At 42.6% G+C, this 16,354-nt stretch overlaps 1 protein-coding gene across 1 annotated transcript in view; it reads right to left on the bottom strand.

Annotated features, from left to right (window-relative positions):
- The window catches only part of LOC108939217 (LHFPL tetraspan subfamily member 4 protein), a 35,525-nt gene extending 23,983 nt beyond the window's left edge, over positions 1-11,542 (bottom strand). Inside the window, exon 1 of the mRNA XM_018760372.2 lies at positions 11,104-11,542. Coding sequence (XP_018615888.1) covers positions 11,104-11,509 — 406 coding nt within the window. The 5' untranslated portion in view covers positions 11,510-11,542. The remainder of the gene's footprint in view (positions 1-11,103) is intronic.
- Between the last annotated feature and the right edge of the window lie 4,812 nt (positions 11,543-16,354).

The raw sequence follows: 16,354 nt of genomic DNA, 5'->3' as shown, positions 1-16,354 counted from the left end.
ATGAACAAATAAAGCAAAGTTCCTAAATCTACCTCCGAGATTTCCGCTGGGTCAAGCAGCTGCTCTAATAGCAGAACCATCTTGACATCGTTACCCTAATTACAGATCAGCTGTCTAACACCGTCTTTCCATGTTGTTTATTATTTAATTATTTATCAGTTTCTTGATGATTATGACTATCAAGTAAGTATTGACACATTCAAACTGGCCCATGGGTCTGGATTATGTTTGCTAGCCTCTGTTGAAATGACGGTAGGTGTTCTTCCCGACAGGGGGACAGGGTAGGTGACATCCCTTCATCGATTTAGCAGCAGGTGCTGAGCCCAACCTCAGCTGTGGCCCTCGTGTCCATTCATCCCGGCTGCTGCACTGTGGGTGGCCATAAAGCATGCGAAAATGAGTCTTCATAAGCGCTAATGGATCGATAGCAGTGGTCTGGCCAGTCGCTTTCAAATAAATGGGGACAAGGTAGAGCCAACTGCTGTAAAGCTAACATCTGCTTTGAGCATCTCCATTAATCCTTGCTACCACCAGTTCTTGGAGCACTGTTGCACTTTGACCAGAAACCTTACCTGTGTTGTGTGTTTGCACTGCTCTGTGCTCACCTTACCTAGATATGTATATCAACATCCCCGAAACGGTCTGTTCTGTTTGAACAGCGTTTTCTATTTTTAAGAAAATCTGCATTTTCTGCAGTCTTACATTTATACTCATTCATTTATCAAATGCTTTTCTGACCGCACCACTTTGATGCTGTTCTGTTAAGTCAAATGTCTGTGAATGAGCGTCCACCGTGTTGAATTCCTTGTTTTTACTTGGTCGTTAAAGTCGAATCTTGAGAAGTCTTATCTCTTTCAGCTCTCTTTCTTTCCCTCTCTCCGTTGGAGATTCTGCCAAACTGGCTCAGCCTGAGATCTTGGTTCAAACCATAGAGAGTTCCTCATCTTAAAACCACTTCGTATACCTCAAGTTTCCAAAATTGGACTTCTGATTCAGAAAAAATTCAATAACTGATTTTTTTTTTTTGTGTTTGATTTCCTGTAATTAATCCTTTGACTTTTTTCTGGTAGTTAAATCTGCAGCAGGAAAATTTAATTGTGTACAGAAAAAAGACAAACAGCTAAATTAGTGGATTCAGATTCAGTGGGTGAACAATGATTGGATGAATGGACAGAAAACACATAAACTGTGTCTGTTCGTTATCTTCAAATCCGAATAAGACTGGAAACTGTCCGCTCGTAAATTTTGGTGGCCTTTTTGAAACGCAACAAAACGTTTTGCTGTACATTTGAAGCACCTTTCTTCCTCCTGGGCTACCCTTCCTCGGCTTTGCCCTGCAGGGTATTACTACATCAGCTACTCTGCCTCCAGTCCGTCATTTGCTGACATTCAGAGCAGATATTCCTATATATCTCGATGTATTTGTGCTATTCTTCCTAGATTGGGGGGGTGGGGATGATAGGGAGCGATGATGCAATCCTAAAGATATTACATAAAAGTGCACCCAGATGTGTAGAGTATAAATTCTGCGCCACTGGCAGAACAAAATAGGAAGACAATGAGGAGGAAAGAAGATAAAAAAAAGGAGACGGATGCAGTGCATTGCTGTACAAGACCGGGATTAAGACCTGGCTCGAGAAGCCTCCCTGGCGGGGAGCGTATGGCCGGTCCCGCAGTCTCCTGGCAGGCCGCACTGCCACCGCACAGGGCCCCTGGGCCGATTAAACTATCATATCTTCTCGGGGCGGAGAGCATTAGGCCCGTGTCCAATCCCATTAGACTGCTTCCTCTCGGGGGTCGACACAACGGCTCCCCCCCCCGCTGTCTCTACTGATCTGAGAACAGGATAATTTGGAACGTGCTGGCAAACAGCAGAGTCTCTCCCACTCCCCTGCCACTTAACCACTACATACATGTCCACATGCCCTGCAGTGTGTCCCAGCAATTACCAAAAAAGATTTGTCAGCAATGTGACAGTTAGACATTGACTACTTTACTTCACCGGATCAGCAACTATCACCCTCCACATGTGAACCTGGATAAACGGAGGAGAGTCTCCAACCACAGACTGGTCCAGTTGTGCTCCTCCAACGAGTGCCACCTGGAGACCTTCCTGCCATTAGGCTCCTTGATGAGTTCTTTCACTGTCAGAAAAGTGATGTCCTACAGCCAGAGTGCTGCTGAGCCTGCTGTACCACTTTTACTACTGATTGCTTGGTTAATTGTTTATTCAAACATACTTTTCTATATATGTTTATTCAAGTGTGACTCTACTGTGTCGGTTCCACCATCGTGATATGTATGCTGATATTTACATTTATCCATTTAGCTGACACTTTTCTCCAAAGCAATGTACAATTATTTACCGATTTATAAAGCTGGGCAATTTACATTTATTTATTTGGTAGACACCTTTTCTCTAAAGCGACTTCCGCTGAACTCTATGTAGTGTTATCAGCCCACATGCCTTATTCACCAAGGTGACTTACACTGCTACATACACTACTTACAATGGGTCACTCATACATCAGGGTAGATCTACCTCTACCTGTAGTACCTGTAGATCTATACATCTATTGATCTGTCTGTCTGTATCTGAAACCACAGAACAGTAATATGGTAAAAATCTGTATTTTCAAGTGGAGGGCTGAGCATGAATGGGTGCTTGTTGGAACATGGCACTGTGTCATGACACAAAGCCCTCCATAGCTGGGAACCACGGGAGACAGAGGTATGTATGGATGGAAATGAAATTGGCAGCAGCTTAACCTCTGAGGAGCGGATTATGAGACAGGAGCGTGAGGGTTGCCTTGATGATGAAAGCTCCAGCAATCCCCATTTTATTGGAGATTAACGGTGTGTCGGAGGGCCGGGACAGGCTACGGCGTCGCCTGTTTCACCGACAAATCCATACACCCCTCCTCTCCTCTTGCGCTCACTTCACTCATCATGACCCACTGTGCTCATTCATGCCTCACACAGCTTCTTTCTGCTTTTGTTTGTAGCAGGTTGTCCTGAATTATAAGACACATAGAGGGAGGCAAAGCCACAGGTCAATTTCACTATGGGGCAACAAACAGGATCAATGAAAGTCATCTTCCTTCACGTCGCCTTAATATTATGAATAACTGTCTAATATGATTCTCTCCAATTGTATCAATGGGTATTACACCACAAAAATACCCACAAACTGAGGAATCAACTGAATTGTGTAGTGAAAAAAAAAAGAACTAGGTAGAAATTGATCTATTCTTATATATCTGCCCTATGGCTGAAAAGTGTGATGGTTTATTTATCTGGTGTTCTTGCCTTGAATTAGAGACAAGAATTTAATCCCAGAAAACTGAACTGGCCTCCTGAACTGCTTCTCATGCTTAGGCAATAGTCAGTGGTCCTGCCCCACGACACACAACATCCAGAGATGGGAACCTCACTGGAAACTTGCGCCTCGTTTTGTGGATGATGGACGTCCAGATGAGGGTGGACCACAACGCATCCACGACGGCCACATTCCAGGTTAGTGAAAAATGTGAGAAAAAAGTCCACAGATGCTTCTTGTCCTCTGGTCACATGCAGCCTTCTGCCGAGCAACTGCACAATCTGATCGCTTCCTCTCAGCCCTCACCGAGGGCACAGAGCAGGTGGTCAGGAAAGCCCCCCATGTTGCCGAAGCTGGAGCAAGCAACAGTACAGGGAGCCAAGCAATCGTAACATCAGAGGCCTGTTTACTCTCCATTCACACCCACCATTTATTAGATTTGTCAGAAAGGTAAAATGGTATGGGATTTTTTTATACTACAGTGAAAGATACTGTAACTCTGCACATATGGAATAGGTGGCTGTTATATTTGTTACAATATGTGTGTGACAGTCAAAAAGAGAGACCATGATTTGATTTTGTAAACCTAATATACAATGTTTTCATCAAATATACTAATAATCACGCTAAATATCCAGTCAAAAGTGTTACAGTCTTCTTGCACCTTAAAAAAGCAACCTGTCCCTGAAAAACCCTTTGTAAGGTGAATTCTCATAACTCAGAGACATTACGGTAAACTTTTTATGTGTGCTCCTGAGCTCCATAATTGAAACCCATTAATGCAAAACTATTACTAAATCCAGTGAAAATGTGTACATTACTTCAATATTTAGCATTAGTTACCATAACATTACATAACAGTGCTGTATCACCCCATTAATTACTCTATAATACTATATGGCTGTGTACCTGCACTCGTTCAGCTCTTTCTTGGCCATCATGTGCCGCACGCTTAAACACTCACAAACAAAAGATTTCTCTATATAATACTCAGTGTTCATGTATGAATTCAACATTTAATGCAAAAAAACTGTGAGGACAAAACAAATCAATGAAAACGTAATAAGTTAACTGAAACTCATAGACTCAAGTTGACATGGTGTCTCACAGCACCCAGGTTGTGTGATTGGATGTGGGTTTGAACCTACTCAGTCTTTTTGGAGTTTGCATGTTCTTTCTGTGTTCACGTGGGTTTCCCCCCCCAAAGATTTGTGTTTCAGGCAAGCTGGTGACTCTAAATTGTTACTAGCATGTGTGTGCATATGTATGTGTGTTATATAGTGCAACAGTATTGATGTGTGAATGACAGTAGATAGGTCAGTATGGTGTATCTAACATTATATGTTGCATTGGAAAAAAGTGCCAGCCACATTCTAGTTAATAATTTCAAGTTACTTTGGAGAACAACCCCTCTACATATTTTCAATGTACAATGAACTGTAGTATTGGACTTATTGCACTTTGCATACCGCGCATCTCCACCTCCACCTTTGTCTGTTGGTGAAAAACACTTTTTACTGAGCTGTCTGTCACTTTGGAGAAAATTGTCAGCTGCATGAATAAATAGAAATAAAAATGTCAATGTCTCATGCCGCTCAGCATATTGGGAGACACACAAAATCCAAACTTTGCCAACTTCACGGTGAAGAAATGCCTTGTAATCTCCACATAACGTTGGACTCTTGTAACTCGAATGATTGTATCCCGGGGTATGATTGTACTCCAGCCAGATGGAGGAGTACGTACATGAGTGTTCTCTCACTGCAGTGGTGGAGGGGACTTGTGACTTATGTCCTAAATCCAGCCATTTGAAGGAAATAAAGTGTCTGACCTACATGTATTTCTGTATTGACAACTTTGGTTGCACATTTTCTTGCATGTTAGTTTGTTTTGTTTTCTCCAGCTCAGCACAACCTCCTGCGGAAAAGACGCCTTTCACCCACGCAACCAGGACGGCACAGGCACTAGATCGTGACTGCCGCGGTTTGCCATCCATAGAGCTAAACTGGTACCTTAATGTATAGTTGTTTTTTTTTTGTTCTTATAATATCTTTTTTACTACTGCAATCATTATTACCTCTATTATTAATTCTTTTAAATATAAAATTAACACTGTGTTGGGCAAAACAAATTAATTTTTGTCATGCCAACGAAGGTATTTGAATTTGAACTTTAAACAACTCCTCATCCAGTCCTCATTCATGGTGTAACAGTCAAACTTCTCTCAGTTGTCTAACACTGCTTGTCCTAGCAGTCTCATTCACTCACTTGTCTGTTTCACCTGTCCTTCTAGGTTTTGCTTTCCTCATTTTGCGTTTCTCACTGATCTGTGTTTGTGTCATTGTGTGGCTTGACCGGAGCTATTGTGTCATTTCAGAGCTTCTCTCATCAGTCTTACTTGGCTTCTCTCACCAGCTTCACTGTCCAGTTCGAAGTAAAACTCCCTCTAGTTCTGTATTTGTGCTGCAGTTTCACTGGTTGCTTGGAAAAAGGCTTCCAACTGCTCTTCCTATGTCTGTGTATTTAAGAAACATGAACTGCCCTTCCAGTGCCAGAGAACTCAAGTAAATTATAGGGTGAAATTATAGGGTTCCTGTATAAATTATTTCGCGAACAACGTAGCAGCAAATTATGAAAAGAACATGCAACTGGAAAGCAGTGAACTGTTAAAAACAGACTGCACAAATTGTATTTTCTCTGAGATGTACGTTGCTTTGGGAGAAAGGCGTCTGCTAAATGAATAAATGTAAATGTAAATGTAAAAATGTGTGTAAAATACAATGAAAAATATTCCATATTATCTGCATAGATGCAAGGTTTATAAACTTTTGTATAATATACAAGCACAGACAGCACAAGAGTAGAACATATTAGTTACTTTTAAAAAGGTAATACTGAACTAAAAGTATGTTGAGAGACCAACATAAAAAGGAGTGACCTTACGTGTCAGATGTCCTTTTCATCTGTAACCCATCAAGAAGCAAAACCAAGTGGCAAAAGCAAAACCATTGCACAAGTGGCCATATCATGTCCTTTTTCCTCAGTGGACTCATTTTAGCATTTCGCAGTGTTCATCTGTTGGAACAGCAGTGTCTTCAGTGAAATCATTTAATTTTTGATCTGAAGCAATTTTCCCAAGCGTCCCAAAACAGGTCCCTGTTTGGGATTTGAACTTGAAACTTTCTTTTCTTGCTTTCAGTGCTCAGACCATCTGTTTCTATCTTCTTACAAGACACCAGACCAGAAAGAACATTGTCTGGAGACTAGGCTGAGATCAATGTCATGACAACCATGCAATAAAATGTACGTCTTAAACTGGAATTTAAGTTATAGCCACAGATGGGCATCCTACTGGTATCTGCAGCCCTTCAAACCTACTTTGTTGGAGTAGTTGCTTTGAATGTGAAGTCACCCTACACCCCTCCCTCTCATGTAGCAGAAACCTTCTGTGTCTGCCGTCTGTCACTGGCTTTGGTCTAATATTTGTAGAATCCATTTCTTTCCTAACTGCATATTCCATATTAATCCCCTAACAATGCAATCTGTCCTCCTTGAGTAGTGTGGAAGTCTGTAGCTCTTCTCTTCTGAAGGAGATTTGCTGTGTTCTTGGCCCTTGCACAATTTCTGATAGACTCTTCATCAAACATACAACACCATTGCAGGAGACCAGTTCTCAGATCTTTAAGGTCTGTTCTAAAAATATGCTTCTCTGTTCATGGCGCGGCAAGAGAAACCACATCACAGCTCCTTTTCCTCAACCACTGTCGCGACACCGGCTTGGCTCCATCCCTACAAACTGTTTCTGCTGAGCTGGTGGAACTCTGACAGGTCTTTCAAGGATGTTCTTAAAAATCTTCTTTGTTCCATCTTAAAAATGATGAAAGATTTATTCAACGAGACCTGTATCCCATTCTTTTTTTTTTGGCTCCTTTACTCAGATGCATTCACTGCAGTGTTGAGATGCTTCTTCTATTTGACAAAAGGTTGACCTAATTTGGAAATGATATTTTTCATTACGGCTCTAATGACCAACAGTTTTAGACCGGTTTCACTCCGGTGTGGAAGTATAACACAGCATTATTGTAATCTATTACATGAATAGTCTTTGAATAACTTCCTGGAAGTGGCATTGAAGTTAAAAAAATAATTTTTCTTGGCTTGCACCCGATCGCCCTTACAACATGCCAAGGCCTTATTTCTCAGCCACTTTGCGATTTGTGTTGATCAGCCAAGAGGGTTGCCCAGCCAGTACTTTCTACGATATAAAGACCTGTTAATATCTCATTGTCCTGCAAAACACTCTCAAAAATGAAGATGGTCCAACAGCTTTACGGATGGAGCAATCCCTGCCCCAAGTTTGTTCCCCTTTCTTGTTCGACCTTTCCACTGTTACTCTGTAGGCTTGGTAGGTATGAGTGTAAAGTCAGCGCACTGGTCCAGAGTCTTTCTTAAGTGTCAGTGTTTCAAACATCTTATTCTCTACTTAACATGACACATCATTTCTTCCTAAAAAAAAATAAACTTTAACCAAATAATTCATTTTAGAAAAAATTAATAAAAGCAAAGCAGAGGCATGAAATCCTGGCTAAATGGGTTTTACTTTCACAGGCTATTATAGTACCTGTCAGTTAGTAACTGTATTCTCACAGTTAGCAAAGCACTTCTTATTTCCAGCCATACCATGGGTTTAACTGAAAGCCCACAACCCTTTTACCTCCATCATTCAGTGTTCAAGCTTCTCGTCTCTACAGCCAAAAGGAGCAGCAATCCGGTAAACATTTGACTATCTTCCCAGAATCGACTCCTACCAACTAGATTGTGCACTTTGCCATAATTTACTCTAAACCACTCTTCATTAGTCTCATTTTAAAGCTTTGACCATCACTGATACCTGTGTCTTCATCCTCAAATTTTCATATCTGCTGGATGATGTTCTCTTTTGATTCTCCCACTCCTCTGGAATATCAGCTGCCCTTACACTTGCTTTTCTGTGTGGTTATCAGTTCCAAATTTTTGTCACAGCTCATCAGTAGGTGTAATTTTTGTATCTACTACATCAAACCCAGGTACATACATGTTACTTTTACTTTTATCTGATGCTTTTCTCCAAAACGACACAGTTATTTATTAATTTATATAGCTGGGTAATTGTTACTGGAGAAATTTATGGTAAGTACCTTGCTCAGGGGTACTTTAGCTGAAGTGGGATTCAAACTAACCAGGTAGCAACTCTAACCACTACCCTACTGAGCTGAGATGTTGCGTGTCCACGTATGTATATATATATATATATATATATATAATATAAATATATATATATATTATATATATATATATATATATATATAAATCTTAAAAATGGTTATATATATAACCATTTTAGTATTAGTATAGAAACTATATATATAATATATATATATATATATATATATATATATATATATATATATATATATATATACTTTCTTTGTTGCTTATTCATTTACTTTTTCATTCATCTGTTGCCACTGTGTGTATGTATATTGTATGTAGGCTTCTGTGTTGTATATTGCATGCTGCTGCAACCGAGAGCAAATTCCCTCTTGGATTAATAAAGTTTAACGCATACATTCATTCATAACAGTGCACAGTAGAAGTAAATTTGGATCTAAAATACTTGTTTACCTAGAGTATAAATACATGTTTACTGGCACAAATTAGGACCCAAGTACTAATCATACAGGGGCATATTACTGCTTCTGAATTCAGTCAAGTGCATCCACATCTTAAAAATGGTTAGATGAGCAAAGCCAATCAGCCATTGAAACGCACCAAATTTTCCAGGCAGTGGCTAATGCGTGTTTCGGCCCAATTAATCTGCCCCGTGTCTAATTACGAGTCGGTTTTCGGTAATTAGACATCCGTGAGGGCAATATGACAAGGGGTTTCGTGCTCAGCCATCCTGAGCAGGAGCAATCTGTTACACTCTGCCTTCATGACTCACTGGCTCTGGAAAGAGGGCTGCCTCATCCCCACATGGCCTTGCTTAATCAGGACACCAGGCCACCTTTGACCTTTACGCAGTAACAACCGAGCCGCTTTTGGTCCACAAACCTATCTTGCTCATTTGGCTGTGTGCTATGTCTTCTGAAGTTGTGAGTGCCAAAAAATGCTGAAGTGATGGTAGGGCTTTTGATGGAATATGTGTTATTTTGCCACAACAATGGCTGTATTATATGCTGCAGGTGAAAATCTCAGATGGATATCTCAACCTATTTGAAACAGGCTTGTTGCTGCTGCAAAAGCTATGGCAGCAGGTCACATAGTGGTTAAAGCCTCTGCCTTTAGACTGAGTTCCAACTTTCAATTCCCACCTTTTGTAATATCCTTAAGCAAAGTGTATACCTCAGGTTATGTCCATAATCACATAAATGTAGTAACTAACTGAGAGTGCTTGCATAGCTTTGGGAACAGGTAGGGATTAAGGTTTGGAACTAAAACTTAGGTAGGCACTGATTGCATGACCCTTGACGTCTATCTGGTTTGCACTTGACTGTGTAAACAGGGAATGTTTAAATGCAAAAAATTTTTCATATTAACCATTATCAGAGTATCGGCATGAACGATGAGATCTCAATACACTTAATATTAAAGTGTTTAGAAAGCAGAGACATGACGGAACACTAACTCATCTGTCAATAAACCAAGAGTAACATTATGGAAAACCTGGTCATGCACAGAAAGGCAGCTGTGTACGCTGTGTGCATGTGAGCGTGATACTGTGTTAGTGTTCCGGAGGGTACCAGTCTCATTCTGGGCCATCTGCAGGTTTGCTTATAATCCATATTCACCTCCATTAAGTTTATCGTGCACAATTTGAAGCAGAGGTTTATTTAGACAACTTTTACAGTGATTGTCAAGGGAAGGTTTTAAACTGTAATTCAGTGGGTTATAGTTGGAAGAGAAAGTTGAAGTAGTCATGCCTGAGCCACAGCACAGTGACCTGTCTACCTGGTTTATGATTTAAAAGACCATTATTTGGTTTCGTGGAGAAAGTGTTAATAAATCTGTCCAGTGTGCGACGGCCAGCAGATGGAAGGACATATCTGTCAGTATTTAAAAAGACTTGAAAAATAGAGATAGGATTTATGAAATGCTCCCGATGTCCTCACCAATATTCAGATTAAAATTACAGTCTTTAGGGCAAAGTGTGTAGAACCGCACAGGGGGAGGTTCATTACTGCGCTGCACTGAGTTAGGATGCTCATAACTACAGAAGGGCTCTGCAAAACACCTGTACAGTTGCATCCCTACCCATGATCTTACCGTGGTACTGAAGGGTGTGATTTGCATGAAATACATCAAGTTAGGGATTGCAGGGCAGGTAACATCCAAAATATGCCAAATTTTCATACATTTCAATGCATCGTATTATCACGACACCATCGCAAGGCATCTCTGTAACGGAATTCCATACTGCACTGCCTCCCCCCCCCCCAACGATTCTGCTTGCAGTCGCGTGCAGAGGGAACCCACATAATCGGAGAGGAACTACGGAGCGCGAACCCCCCGTGGTGCACACAGCGAGGAAAGGGGCACGCGAGCGAGCACGAGCCCACCACCACCAGCCTTCTGTCTGGAGCAGGGGGAGGAGTGTGTGTGTGTGACAGACGAGCGACCAAATGATGATGTGCAAATGACAGCCACGTAACTGTCCATCACGGGCAACTTTAGCAATAAAAACAACAATAATAACAGCAATGATAATACTAATAATAAGATTAATAATAATAATGTTGCCATACCGCACAGCAGCTGCATCCAGGCGCACGTCTTGTACACGGTGGCCGTGTTGCAAAAGAAGAAGAGCGCGAAGCAGGCGATGCAGCTCAGGATCAGGACCATGGAGAGCAGCACGAAGAAGGAGGCCGCCTTGAAGGCGCCCGACGGGATGGAGCTGAAGTCGGAGAAGGTGCCCTGGCACGAGAGCTCGCGGCTCGGCGCGCCGCTGCCCACGCAGTAGTGGAACAAGCCGAAATAGCCGGCCTGCGGCGTGTTCACGCTGTCCCCGATCCAGTAGGGCTGGATGAACACCACCACGTTGATGATGGCGAAGCAGATGGTGAAGATGGCCCAGAGGACCCCGATGGCCCTCGAGTTCCGCATGTAGTTGTCATGGTAGATCTTGGAGGCTTCTTGCGAAGGCAGCATTTTTTTTTATCTGTCCCCGATGTTGCCGTCCTCCTCTTCCTCCTCTTCCTCCTCCTTCCTCCTCTTCCTCCTTTTTGCTTCTTTTCCTTCTCCCCGAATCCGCACACACTCACTCGGTCTCCCGGTGCGACGGCACCACTGGCAGACAGATGTCACCCCCCCCCGAGATCAGCTCCCGTCCCGGGCTTCACCGCGCGCACCCCCTTCCTTCCTGCAGATTTATTGCCCAGCTCGCGCCGCTATCTATTTCGCCCAGCGACACATGTGAGGACGGGCGGAGAGCCGCGAGAATCGACGGCACAGCAACGGACGCGCACGGAGCCCGGCGACGGCACGGCGCGGCGCGGCGCGTTGGGCACCGTCACGCTCGGCGTTTCGTACGTGACAAGAAGCCGACAAGGTAATAATTCCTCACAGTCAAGTGGTCGGGGAAGGGCTCCGGTCCTCGGGGCCCCTCTCTATCTGAACATTCGGAAGGTTCTGCCTGCCATGATGGGCGCGAGCGAGCGTAGATCGCTGGATCGATGGATCGATGGACGGACGGACGGACGGACGCTACGGAGATGGTGGTGGACGCGGCTGCGCCCAGGACGGACGGACATCCACGACGCAGCAGCGGCCGTCAGCGCGCACGCCGGTTTCTCGCGACGAGGACACTTTCTATCCCGCAGCTGAAAACAAAAAATTAAAATTCGGACACACGTGTCCGCAGCGGCGCCGCTTGCTCGTGCTGCCGTGGCTCCATCGTCGGCTCCCCTCTCTCTCCTCTCCCTTTTCTGTCACCCTGCTGCGCGTGCACGAGCCGGGGGCTGTCGACGGCTGCGCGTTCGCGAGCCAAGGGCCGCCCGTGACCGCGCGCTCGCGAGGCATGCGCTGCAGAAACTTGCGCGGATTGGAAGCCAAACATGATTTCAAGCAGTGGGCTGTAAATAATAATTATGGGTATAATAATCATGTATATCATGAGCTGCACGGTTTAGAAGAAGAATATTTTTGCCAGGTGTTACTCTATTTGAATACACTGAAATAAAGGTTTTTGAAGAGCGAAATTGGCAGAGGAACAATATGACAGCAAAAACAGGACCCTTGCAGTCTTTGTTTGTAGCGGTGTATAAAATTTAAATGAAGTAGTCATAAGGGACAGCAGGTGCTGTACTGTTTACAGCTGATGTCTTAAGAGTCTGAAGCTTCTCAGCTCCAGTCCCACTCCTGTTGTAATACCCTTGATCTGCAGTACTTACCCAGAACTGATAGGCCTACTGTAAAAATGATCCTGCTCTTAAGAAAATCACTCTAAGGTTGCTTCGCTAACAATATAATTTGTCTCGGATAAAGATCTCGGCTAAATAAAGGTTAACAATAATAATGATGATGTGGACGTTTCAACCCTTCATCACAAATTAATTGTTATACAACAATTTCAAAAACAGGTGCTTCAGGCGTTACTCTAGAACGCGCTTGCAGTATCAAGGCACTTTGATTCTTGCACAAGCTTCAGTATATACCTTTTTATAATGATTTGATTGAACAAATACCGATAAATTACTAATGTTCCATACACAAATTCACTTATGGGAAAGTTAAACTCTAAATCCCAGATTTCACTTGTTTTCCCTAAAAAACTCTCTAAAACTCAGGCTGTATCTTGGATATACAACTCCGCAAGTGAGCTGCAGAGTGCAGATGTGAGGCTGTATGTGTCTTGTCATACACTTGTTTTACACCACAGTACTCTTGCACTAGGGGGTGCGGTGGCGCAGTGGGTTGGACCACGGTCCTGCTCTCCGGTAGGTCTGGGGCTCAAGTCCCGCTTGGGGTGCCTTGCAACGGACTGGCGTCCCGTCCTGGGTGTGTCCCCTCCCCCTCCGGCCTTACGCCCTGTGTTACTGGGTAGGCTCCGGTTCCCCGCGACCCCGTATGGGACAAGCGGTTCTGAAAATGTGTGTGTGTGTGTGTGTGTGTGTGTGTGTGTGTGTGTGTGTGTATATATACTCTTGCACTATCTTTGAATTAGTGCCCAGAATACTGCTTGAGTAGCTTTAATTAATAGGCATAGATAATGAAGAGATATTTATCACATAGTTACTTATACATAGATAAGTGGAATTTGATTAAACCCCCATTAAACATACAGTGTGTAACTTTGCCTTTTAAAAGGAATAGCAGATTTTATCTACTGTCACATTTTGTTCAGACTTTCATAGAATAAATTCCTATTACTCACTGACCACTGAACTGCTAATATTCAAAATATTCATGCTTTAGCCTCAAACCGGAAACTGGCAGTATCATGGAAGAGAGGAAGAAACCCATAAAATATTGAATGGGAAGTCTAATCATTTTTCTTTAGTAAGAACACTTGCAAAATAATATGTGATGCTCAGTTAGATCAGTGCAGTAAAATTATCTCTAACAGAGTAAATACCATCCCTGAGCAATCCAAAAGGGTTAATAAATTCACTCACCGATTTAACTCTGTAGGTTTCACTGCATAGGCTGTGGGATGCGTTGGCTACAGCCCTCGGGTTTTGGAGAGGATGACATCGACAAATGACTGGGAGATTGTTGGGTGGGTATTTTGGAATCCTGAACTCATCACTCAGGGCATCTTTGCCTAGGATGTCCATCAGAGGATGATATTGATGAGTCTTTTGTTACAATAGTGAACGCAAATTTATACACGAGTGTTTGTAGTCGGTCAGGGAGCGTGGGATGAGGCTGATATCCCAGTGGTGTTGTGCTTGGAGCTGGTGCTTCTGAGCAAGCCCCTTGTAGGTTCAAAACCCATCACCTGCTTCAGTACCCTTGAGCAAGTTTCTTACCCTGAACTGCTCTATTTCAAAAACTCAGCTATATAAAGGGGTAAATAACTGCAGGTAGCTTAAGATATTAGGTCCCCTTGCAGAAAAGCATCTTTAACTAAATAAAGAAGAGTAAATGTAACTAACAATATGGCAGGCTGTATAGACACAGCTCTTTCTGTCAGGAATCGCCAGCCATGTCTTCAGCAGTTACCTTACTTCGAAACTGCTCAATTCAACAGCGCGTTACATGGGCGTGCCCCTCTCAGCTGGTTTTTTCCCGTAAGTTCCACATGGCACACAAATTTAACGGCGATGGGTTTGACTGCATTGTTTGTTAGGCTTTGTAGAACCTTTGTGTTAATTTGCATCAGGTCTCTGTAGCTGTGTGTCAGCAGAGCCTGTGCTCCCTGGGACTGCTTCTAATATATTCAGAGCCACAATGGAGCTCCTTTTACAGATGATTTGCATTTGAATCTATGAGCACATAATAGATTAAAACAAATGTTTAGTCCTTCACAGAAGACGAAAGGGAAATTATTTTTGCATCTTACTACAAAAAAACAGTAAAATGTAAAGACTGTTAAATTATCAGCCTATTGAAAACACAGAGAAATTCAAAAAGTGGAAAAAGTGAACATTTAATGTGGAGATGAGTGTGTTTTGCTTAGACTGGGAAAAATGGGGAAACAGACTGATTTGCTCGATGACTCACAAGCCACTTAAGGAAAGAAGAGAACATGTTTCCTTTTCCTGTTCCACTATGAACAGTGTGATAAACCAGTGCACTGCACAGAACTGCACATTGTGCTGCAAATCACTTAAGAGAGAAGAACAGCCACAGAGGAAGGTACAGTTCCTTTCACTTTCTGTCCAAGTGACTTGACTTCCGACGAGAACTGGAATGAGTCCAGGTCAAGGGTTCGACTTGGAATAAGCCATAGGTTTAGTCTATTCACCTGCAGCCCAGTGGTCCACTCCATCAGCCCTGCCCAGGAATACTTTAAAAATCAAAACATTGCAAGGTTGCTAGCTGCTGGTTAATTCTGGAAGTCTTCGGAAAAAGATGAATCAAAATGAATTATTTGCATCCCTGTAACAATCAAACACACGGTCTACTATTGTGGAACAGATCAACAAACTAAATGAAAACCCCAGTATATTATTTGCAATGATGCACTATTCATTTCAGACTTGTAAACACCCTCTTATTTTGTTTGAACTTAGTGGAACCACTAGCTTTATAAGTGGCCTGTGTTTCATCAAGACAAAATACTCAAGGGAAACCAAATCAGTGTAATATGTTTTGGATCTCATAACACATTTTGCAACTGACAGATGTGCAGCTTTAAGCGGGTCATGGATCACTAAAGGATAATAACCCTTTACCCTCACATGAAGCACTATAATGAACACAATGCAGGTTATAGAGATGTTGACTGTAAACTTTTAACGATACTATTAGGCAGTTAAAAATAACAGAAAATACTGCATTGGTTCATGTGTCACAATTCTAACTGTGAATTCAGATTGCATTACGCAGTTGCCTTTCATTGCACATCCTTATTTAGCAGTGCTTAGAGTGTAAAGCGAAGCAACATATTTTGTGAAAAAAGTAAAATATTGCGGTTTAATGTAGTGTGCTGTACTTGATGCTTTAATTCTTTGACAGCACCAGCCCTTCAGACCAGTTACCAAAGGACAATGCAAATCATGACATTTGGAGAGGGCAATGCTGTGGCACTACGTACGAGAGACTCCCAGAGTGACTACCGGCTCTCCTCTAGTTCCTGACTCTTCCATGATGATCAAAACATTTGCTGTTTAATGGGGTACCACCGCTACGCCCTGGGTCAGAAAGAAAAACACAGTCTCTGCCGTTTGAGGACTGTGTTTCCGAATGAAATATGAGGAGCAAAAATCATGTTCTTGGAGACCCTTGATACGTCAGTGTGACAGCTGTCAACATTCCACACACACAGGTCTCCTCCCTCATACTTCAGGTAATGTGCTCTGCTGAGTTTTTTTACAAAGAATAATGCTT

Source organism: Scleropages formosus, chromosome 19 (assembly GCF_900964775.1).
Source record: "Scleropages formosus chromosome 19, fSclFor1.1, whole genome shotgun sequence".
Taxonomy (NCBI): Eukaryota; Metazoa; Chordata; class Actinopteri; order Osteoglossiformes; family Osteoglossidae; genus Scleropages; species Scleropages formosus.
Note: the sequence above shows the minus strand (reverse complement) of the source record. Positions and strands in the feature narration are given on the sequence as shown.